General features: G+C 33.6%; 1 protein-coding gene across 3 annotated transcripts in view; it reads left to right on the top strand.

Annotated features, from left to right (window-relative positions):
- The first annotated feature begins 1228 nt into the window (after nt 1–1228).
- Nucleotides 1229–10577, top strand: part of LOC114348805 (liprin-alpha-1) — a 145502-nt gene continuing 136153 nt past the window's right edge. For 2 of the 3 annotated variants that reach the window (XM_028299298.2, XM_028299286.2), the window contains exon 1: nt 1229–1758. In XM_028299298.2, coding sequence (XP_028155099.1) covers nt 1510–1758 — 249 coding nt within the window. In that variant the 5' untranslated portion in view covers nt 1229–1509. The remainder of the gene's footprint in view (nt 1759–10577) is intronic. The other variant, XM_028299291.2, reaches the window with a different exon arrangement.

Here is a 10577-nt window from a genome sequence, read left to right as displayed (position 1 = left end):
TTATTTTTGAAGTTATACTTTACGATCGAGAGTGAAATTTTATAATACCGGGCGCATGCACACACAGGCAGTATGTAGTTCGTTGCTAATCTTCCAAGATATGTATGTATCAGCGCTGTCAGCGCAATAAGTCATTAAAAGGATATATTAGTGTTTTTAGTAAATGTATTATTTATTATAATTTTTGTGTCTTTGGATTTGTCTTCCTCAGGAATAAGATATTTTATAATAACAGTAAGTATATTTAAAGTATTTTTGTATACTTCACTTGGTCTATTAAATTTGTCAGTATATGCGTATGAGAAATCTTGTAACCTGTCAAAGCGAAGGGAATATAGCTCAGTGGGAGAGCGTGTGACCGGAGATCGAGAGGTCCAGGGTTCAAATCCCGGACAATTCATATTCTTTTTCTTTTAATTTTTGGTATCGTTTTAATAAAATTTTTTTAAAAGTGATAGTTAAGAAAGTTAGTTTAATATTTAAATAAAATACAAATAACCTGTTAAGTATATTTATTTCTTTGAAATTATATAATAGAAGTATAACTTCTTACGTGCGTACAAAGTACACACACATTCTTCTTTTATATACATTTAATGATTGTAAGTATATTTATTATATAATTTCTTTTTCAGAAAATACGTATTTAGTTAAAATTTTTTGCGACAATTATTGTTCAGAAATCATTTGTGGCCTTTTTCAATGTGTTTGTGTGTGATTTATTCTTTTATTTTTTAAATTTTTGGTGCTGTTTTAATAAAAATTTTTGAAAAGTAGTAAGTATTAAAATTAGTTTATTATTTAAATAAAATATAAATAAACTGTTTAAAGTATATTAATTTCGTTGAAATAATACAAGTACATATAACTTCTTACGTGCGTACAAAGTACACACACATTCTTTTTTCTTGATGTTCGTTGTTAACTCCATTCCATACAACTACCTAATGCGACACAACAAAATTCCAAAATACATTTAGTGTTACCTATATATTTTCATGATATTTCTGTTGAATCCACTCCTTTTGACAACACTTCATATTTTGCCAATGTGAAAAAAATTAAAAAGTGAATGTAATCGTGCGACGTGCCGGCCCTGAATTGTGCAAAAATAGTCCCCTAAAAAATAAAATTCTATCTTGTCGTGGCGACATCTACTAGCAAAAAGCATAAACACAAGAGAATGATAAATAGTTGCCTCTTTGACATTTCAAGGCTTGCCTAGCCATGTTTAACAAATTGGAAATTGACAATTGGTTTTAAAATGGGTATCTGAGAATCTGAGGATGGGTTTATGTGTGTGTATTTTTTCAAAACGTTAATATGAGATTCCTAGGTGTGTCTTAGTGTTCCCAAAATACAATTACAAATACCCCAATAAATGAGACTATGTCGTGGTTTTCTGTTTACACTCGGTTTCAGTGCCTCCGCGTAAAAATTAGTTAATAAAAAGTGTTGCACCTTAATGAGGGTTAGAAGTAATTCGGTGATAAAATAAAATAATTCAAAATGTGGAATATGATGTGTGATGTGATGCCGACTATCTCGGAAGACAGTATTAGTCAAAGAGGTTCGCAGTTTTCGGGAGAAGATGCGAATTTCGAGCAGCTTATGGTGTCCATGCTCGACGAAAGGGATAAGTTAATGGACAGTTTGAGGGAAACACAAGAAAGATTAGGGGAGACTGAGCTTAAATTGCAAGATACTGAAAAAGAAAGGGACTCTTTGCATAGGCAAATAGCGGCAAATCTCCCACAGGTAAGATTTGACAATTTTCCTCTTGTCATATTCTGTCTTTTCTCTATATTCTCATTTGTGAGCTTTATTGATTCATCCCGTAAAAAATTTCTTACTTTTCGCTTTTATTTATTTATAGCTACATAAAACAGCGTTTTACCTAATTTCTATTCTTTAATTGACCAATTATAAGTTCTCATTAACAATTTAATTATTGACAATTTAGCTACATCATGTCAATGTTTATCAATTTTTTTTCTGTAGATATCTCTTAATAGAGCATTTCCACCTAAAACATTAAGTTTCACCTTCTAAGAACACTTAAAAATGAATAATATTGAATATAAGAATAATTTTTGACATATGATATTTAGGATTTACAATTATTGCAGATTCATCTACAAGAGTTTTGAATTAAGTAAGCAGAACCCCTAACATAAAAATTACTTGCCCTTTATTAAATATTAGAGATTTGTATACCTGGTTTCATTTATTTTTTAGTTGACAAATATTTATATGTAATCTGTACTAAAAAATTAATGTAGAATAATATGTTGAACCCCTAATAGCCACATACATCTTTGTAGTCCTTAAATACTTGTAAATGTTTCATCTTATCTTTATAATTAATGCAGTTTAATAGTTCTTTAGTGTCTTGTCATTTCACCTTCATTTTTATTCATATTGGTACCTATTCGAGGTGTGCAAGTACTTGGAAGGGAAACGAGAAACGACCGTGCGCGAGTCGCGGAGAAATATTGCAACTATCTTAAATAATTCATATTGTCAATTGAAATTGTCAAATTGACGTATATTTCATACCTTCTGTCATTGAAGCAGAAAAATTATATATTGCTTCACAATATCGATATGATATGCAATTATTATATAAAGGTAAATTTAATTAATTGTATTTTGCTTGCAGTACTGCATTTTAATAACTAATTTTATTTACTACATACAATTGTTTACGTTTGCATAACATAACCTGCATCTTATTTTTTCTTCTTATTATTTTTTTGGACTATGGCCTTGACAATTATCCAGTAACCAGGACTAATATAATTGGCCAATATAATTAAAAGTGCGAATAAAAGTACAGAGCGTAGAAATAGGGGTCGCTTTGCCGAACTTGCACGGTCCCAATACAACAGTCCTAGGTTATAAGGTGCCTGTCTGCAACACTAGCATAGGTGCCCTTAGGTTTTTTAAATTAGTATTTTGTATAACACCAGCAGAAAAAAGCGCATTTTTACGCCCCCCAAACAGGGGCACCGGCCTGCAGTACACAGCTAGCAGGCCCGTTATCACCGGCCCTGTATACAAGAAACAGAACCATTCTAAATTGCTATGCTTATATTTTTACTGAATTTTGTGTTTACTATACATGTTTTACATTATTTATTAGATAAGATAGACACTATGTGGGTTGGGAATAATTTAATAGTACACATATTTTGTGTTATTTCAGTTTTATCACTTATATTATGAGTGATATTGTGCCAAAACATGTTACTAGAACACTTCAAAAAATTAATGGAATCAATAATTCTTTGAGGGGACTTACAGTTTACCTCCAATACTATTCAAACTGTTTACAACTTACATATAAATCTAGTGTGGAAATTGTCACAATTAATATTCCATTTTGTTTATAACAAATGGAATATTAATTGTGTCAATTGAATGGGTCCTCTGAATAACGTTGTAAGCACCTCATCACTCGTTTTTAAGAAATTGAAAAAGAAGTTTTAAAATTATAACAATGGCAAACTTAACCATTTTAAGAGTTAGTAATAAAGCTGTAAATACAAATTACAGACTCAGCCTTAAAATGTATAGGTAAACTCACCATTATCACACTTGTACAACTGTTTCTTCAACTTCTAAAAATGAATAGTGTGGCGCTTACAACATTATTTGGCAGACCCATTCAATTGATGACAATTAAATATTTTTTTACCTTTTTTTCATACATAAAAAGTAAAAGTCTTCACCCGTCATATGGTACTAGTAGAATTATCATATATCTTCATTTCTTATGTCTTATGTTATTACAACAAAATTACCTCTGGAATCAACAATAAGGATTTCTTACCCACAGGTAAAAATTAACAATTTTTCTCTTGTCATATTCTGTCTTTTATCTATATTCTTATTTGTGAGTTTTATTGATTCATCCTGTAACAATGTCTTACTTTTCGCTTTTATTTATTTATAACTACATAAAACAGCGTTTTACCTAATTTCTATTCTTTAATTGACCAATTATAAGTTCTCATTAACAATTTAATTATTGACAATTTAGCTACATCATGTCAATGATTATCAATTTTTTTCTGTAGATATCTCTTAATAGAGCATTTCCACCTAAAACATTAAGTTTCACCTTCTAAGAACACTTAAAAATGAACAATTTTGAATATAAGTATAATTTTTGACATAAGATATTTAGGATTCACTATTATTGCAGATTCATCTTACAAGAGTTTTGAATTAAGTAAGCAGCACCCCTAACATAAAAATTACTTGCCCTTTATTAAATATTAGAGATTTGTATACCTGGTTTCATTTATTTTTTAGTTGACAAATATTCATAAGCAAGCTGTGCTAAAAAATTAATATCTTGAACCCCTAGTAGCCACATACATCTTTGAAGTCCTTAAATACCTGTAAATGTTTCATCTTATCTTCATAATTAGTGCAGTTTAATAGTTCTTTCGTATCTTGTCATTTCGCCTTCATTTTTATTCATATTGGTACCCAGTGCCGTTTTTGTAACAATATAGGTTCCAGTACGCAATGTTCTGGGAGGCCTGGGGAGTGTTCGTAAGGGGGTCCGTACCCGGGAAAATCTTTTAAATTTAGCCTCAATAACGTCGTTTTAAAGCTATTTTGAAGCAAGGAAAAAATTCAGGAATTTGTCTGTAATTTTGTTGTTTTTTCTTATTTTTTGTCCTAAGAGGTACCGGTACAGCGTACCGGCTCGTACCGTCACAAAAACAGCACTGTTGGTACCTATACAAGCAGTCTCTGAGCTAGGTTATAAGGTGCCCGTCTGCAAAACTAGCATAGGTGCCCTTAGGTTTTTTAAATTACTATTTTGTGTAACACCAGCAGAAAAAAGTGCATTTTTACGCCCCCCAAACAGGGGCACCGGCCTGTAGTACACAACTAGCAGGCCCGTTATCACCGGCTCTGTATACAAGAAACAGAACCATTCTAAATTGCTATGCTTATATTTTTAATGAATTTTGTATGTACTATACATGTTTTACATTATTTATTAGATAAGATATAGACACTATGTGGGTTGGGAATAATTTAGTACACATATTTTGTGTTATTTCAGTTTTATCACCTATATTATGAGTTTGTGCCAAAACATGTTCCTAGAACACTTCAAAAAATTAATGGAATCAATAATTCTTTGAGGGGACTTACAGTTTACCTCCAATACTATTCAAACGGTTTACAACTTACATATAAATCTAGTGTGGAAATTAACACAATTAATAATTGTGTCAATTGAATGGGTCTGCTGAATAACGTTGTAAGCGCCACATCACTCGTTTTTAAGAAATCGAAGAAGTTTTAAAATTATAACAATGGCAAACTTAAACATTTTAAGAGTTAGTAATAAAGTTTCTAAATACAAATTACAAACTGTATTACTATTTTTGGGGGTATAAAGGTGGAAAGGAGAAAATCAAGACTAGAAAAGATAAATAAAAAATCAGAACATGAGAATGCATATGTAATATGAACAAAGCAATTAATATGGTACGGACATGTACGAAGAATGTCGTCGCAGAATATCAAAGAAAGTATAAGATTGGAATCCAAAAAAAACAGGAAAATGAGGAGCACCACGGAAAAGTTGAAGAAAAGGCATTGCAAAAGAGATAAGAAAGGGTGGCCTGGAAGATGACACATGAAAAAAATAGAGAGGAATGAAGATTATAAATTGAAAGACTTCAGCGCATGTGTTAACGTGAAATGTATATGTATAGCTGCAGTCACTGAATAGTTTACACCTTCATTTTTACATTTATTTTGATTTATTTTTCGATTTATTTATTTACCTTTTGTATTGAATTTTTAATTTTAACCAACCTATTTTGGGTCCACTACTGGTAATTAACGTCACTTTGACGTAAAAAGTATGTTTAAAAGTAGTAAAAATTAAAAAATTGGCTACTATATATGTAAGGGTGTAAAATATTCAATGGCCTCAGCTGTAGGTCCATAAAACTCTCATTTTGTTCTGCATCTATATTTTATATTTCAAACAAACCCTGTAAATTATATAAAAAATTATTGTGTTCAATTTAAGTAGGTACGGGGAATGTATATTTCCCAGTAGTATGAATTGTTACCAAAATTATTGTGTGTAATCTTTTAATACTCCTGAGAAATTGAGACCATTTTATACTGATGATATAATATGTACCTACTATGTCAATATTTTTTCACATGTTCATTACACTGAACTGTACTTTATATTAGATACATAAAAAAGTACTCAGATGTACTTTATCTAATATTTTTTACACATGTTTAAATATTTTTAAATACATAGTTTTTCTAATCTTGAAATTCATCATGAATATTAAATTTTATTGTTAGAGATATTAAAACTTTTGCTTTTCTTTGTTTTAAAGTTCTATGATTTCATATATTTACTGTATGTAATCTTTTAAATTTAGAGGATTTCCTAAACTGACAGTTTTATATCTTTGTTATCTTATAAATTAAAAGATACATTCTACTTTTATAGTCCAGTCATGAATTTAGACAAATATAACTTTTGTTCCGAGAGTATCGAACTCATAAAATCATATCTGAAAAATAGTAGTCTAAGAGCTGGGAGCGGATTTTGTGCGTGATAAATAATATGGAAAAACTATACGGGGATATGTTGAATTAGTTGTGTACATGACTTTCACCAACGGCCGGAAACCAGAGTTGGGGCCGAGGGTCGTTATAAGGGGTCAAAGTCACGGATTTTATTATTTTTTTTATGACGCTCATGATCGAGATAGTGCACCAAAATTTGGGAATAAGTAGGTCATGACGTACCTAAGTAAAATCTCTAGGGGCTCAACGCTGAGTGTCCAACAAAGGGGTGGGGGTAGGGGTGAATATAAAAAATATAAGGGGTTTTTTGCTACATTCGTGATTGAGATAGTGCACCAAAATTTGGGTATAAGTAGACAATGACATAAATAATTAAAATCTCCAGAGCCGGAAACCAGAGTGGGGAAGGAAGGTAGTTATAAGGGGTCAAAGTTCCGTTCTTTATTATTTTTTTTTTGTGACGCTCATGATCGAGATAGCGCGCCAAAATTTGGGGATAAGTAGGTCATGACGTAACTAAGTAAAATCTCCAGGAGTGGAACGCTGCGTGGCCGACAAAGGGGTGGGGCAGGGGTGAATATAAAAAAATGTAAGGGGTTTTTTGCGGCGTTCGTGATTGAGATAGTGCACCAAAATTTGGGAATAAGTAGACCATGACATAAGTAAGTAATATTCCCAGAGGCGGAAACCAGAGTGGTGGACGAGGGTAGTATAAGGGGTAAAATTCGCAGTTTTTATTATTTTTTTTTGTGGCGCTCATGATCGAGAGAGTGCACCAAAATTTGGGAGTAAGTAGGTTATGACGTAACTAAGTAAAATCTTCAGGGGCGGAACGCTGCTTGGGGTACAAAGGGGTGGTAGGCAGGGGTGAGTATAAAAATATATGGGGGTTTTTTTGCCCTTCTTGATCGAGATAGTGCACCAAAATTTGGGAATAAGTAGATCATGACATTACTAAGTAAAATCTCCAGGGGCTGAACGCTGCGTGGGGGACAAATGTTGTGCCGGGTCACAAAAAAAATAATACACACTGTGACTTTGACCCCTTAAAACTACCCTCATCCCCAACTCTGGTTTCCCGCTCTGGGGATTTTACTTAGCTAATTCATGGTCTACTTATTCCCAAATTTTGGTGCACTATCACAATCTAGCACGTCGCAAAAAATCCCTTATATTTTTTATATTCACACCTACCCCCACCCCTTTATCGGCCACGCAGCGTTCCACCCCTGGAGATTGTATTTAGTTACCTCATGACCTACTTATTCCCAAATTTTGGTGCACTATCTCGATCATGAGCGTCACAAAAAAAATAATAAAAACGGCGATTTTGACCCCTTATAACTACCCTCATGCCCAACTCTGGTTTCCGGCTCTGAGGATTTTACTTAGTTATGTCATGGTCTACTTATTCCCAAATTTTGGTACACTCTCTCGATCACGAACGTCGCAAAAAAGCCCCTTATATTTTTTGTATTCACCCCTGCCCCACCCCTTTGTCGGCCACGCAGCGTGCCACGCCTGGAGATTTTATTTAGTTACGTCATGACCTACTTATTCCCAAATTTTGGTGCACTCTCTCGATCATGAGCGTCACAAAAAAAAATAATAAAAACGGCGAGTTTGACCCCTTATAACTACCCTCACCCCCAACTCTGGTTTCCGGCTCTGGGGATTTTACTTAGTAATGTCATGGTCTACTTATTCCCAAATTTTGGTCCACTATCTCAATCACGAACGTCGCAAAAAACCCTTTATATTTTTTATATTCACCCCTACCCCCACCCCTTTGTCGGCCATGCAGCGTTCCGCCCCTAGAGGTTTTACTTAGTTATGTCATGACCTACTTATTCCCAAATTTTGGTGCACTATCTCGATCAAGAAGGGCAAAAAAACCCCCATATATTTTTATACCCACCCCTGCCTACCACCCCTTTGTACCCCAAGCAGCGTTCCGCCCCTGAAGATTTTACTTAGTTACGTCATAACCTACTTACTCCCAAATTTTGGTGCAGTATCTCCATCATGAGCGCCACAAAAAAAAATAATAAAAACTGCGAATTTTACCCCTTATACTACCCTCGTCCACCACTCTGGTTTCCGCCTCTGGGAATATTACTTACTTATGTCATGGTCTACTTATTCCCAAATTTTGGTGCACTATCTCAATCACGAACGCCGCAAAAAACCGATCATGAGCAAACCAATCTCGATCATGAGCGTCATAAAAAAAATTATAAAATCCGCGACTTTGACCCCTTATAACTACCCTCGGCCCCAACTCTGGTTTCCGGTAGTTGGTGAAAGTCATGTACACAACTAATTCAACATATCCCTGTATAGTTTTTCCATATTACTTATCACGCACAAAATCCGCTTCTATCTCTCTGACTATAGGGTGGTCTGTGAGGGTCGGTAGGGTCTTGTCGACAGAGAATGTGTTAAATATTGGAGTACCACAGGGTTCAATATTGGGCCTTATTTTATTTTTGATTTATATTAACGATTTTTCAAACATGGAACATAATGCTAAATATACACTATTTGCGGATGACACTACTGTGGCCTATGCAGCTGATAATGTTGAGGATATGCTGGAGAGTTCTATGGTGGCACAACACAGGACTGAGCAACAGTTTGCTGCAAATAGGCTGGTTCTGAACAGCAATAAAACTAGACAAGAGATTTTTACAATGAGAGGTGTGGGGTGTGGGTGATATGAATGAGTGGACGAGATTGCTCGAAATTGAGATACAGTGAGGCCCACATATTAATAACTTATGCAAAAAACTAAATAGAAGTCTCATTATTTTGAGAAACCTGTCAAAATGTGTTTCACTAGAGACTTTATATATCATATCACTCCGTATTCTACTCATATTAGTCCTGTCGCCAATGGGGGTACAACTGCCTCCTTAATTCAGATGGACTTACCCAAGTTTTTTTATGTATTTTGACCCGTAGAACACGAATTTTTTGGGTAACAGTCGATCCGGATGTCGATAAGATTGTTTAAACAAAGAACTTGAGGAATCACATAACAGCGATTTTTCACAAAACAAAACATGTTTTTGTATTTTTGGGGCCATTCTAAGCAAACAATGATTTTACAATTTTTTTCGTAGGATGCATAGTTTTCGACATAAACGCGGTTGAACTTTCAAAAAATCGAAAAATTGTAATTTTTGAACCCGAATAACTTTTGATTGAAAAATAAAATAGCAATTCTGCTTAACGCATTTGAAAGTTCAAGCCCAATTCTATCAATTTTGATTACTTTCATTGCTAAAAATAAATTTTTTTATTGTTAAACAAAGCTATAAACACATAGTGATTGAATGATTTTTTCAATGCATTTCCCATTTGAAATCGAACGAGTAGGCGCGCATACATACAATTTCTACGTAGATTAAGTACATTAAAACTAAAACGCATGCATTTGGCACGGGAAACACTATGTGTTTATGGTTTTGTTTAACAAATAAAAACTTAATTTTTAGCAATGCAAATAATCAAAACCGATAGAATTTGACTTGAACTTTTAAATCCAGTAAGCAGAATTGCTATTTTATTTTTTAGTCAAAAGTTATTCGGGTTCAAAAATTGCAATTTTTCGATTTTTTGAAAGTTCAACCGCGTTTATGTCGAAAACTATGCATCCTATGAAAAAACTTGTAAAATCATTTTTTGCTTAGAATGGCCCAAAAATACAGAAAAATGTTTTGTTTTGCGAAAAATCGCTGTTATGTGATTCCTCAAGTTCTTTGTTTATAACAATCTTATCGACATCCGGATCAACTGTTACCCAAAAAATTCGTGTTCTACGGGTCAAAATACATAAAAAAGCTTGGGTAAGTCCATCTGAATTAAGGAGGCTGTTGTAGCCCCCCTGGCGACAGGACTATATCTTTCATACGCAATCCTTGTCTGGGGTCATGCAGCTGACACTTACTTAGAGTATTTGGTCTGCAGAGAAAGGC

This window comes from Diabrotica virgifera, chromosome 7 (genome assembly GCF_917563875.1).
Source record: "Diabrotica virgifera virgifera chromosome 7, PGI_DIABVI_V3a".
NCBI lineage: Eukaryota > Metazoa > Arthropoda > Insecta > Coleoptera > Chrysomelidae > Diabrotica > Diabrotica virgifera.
The sequence above is the reverse complement of the archived record's forward strand: the minus strand, read 5'-3'. Positions and strand labels throughout refer to the sequence as shown.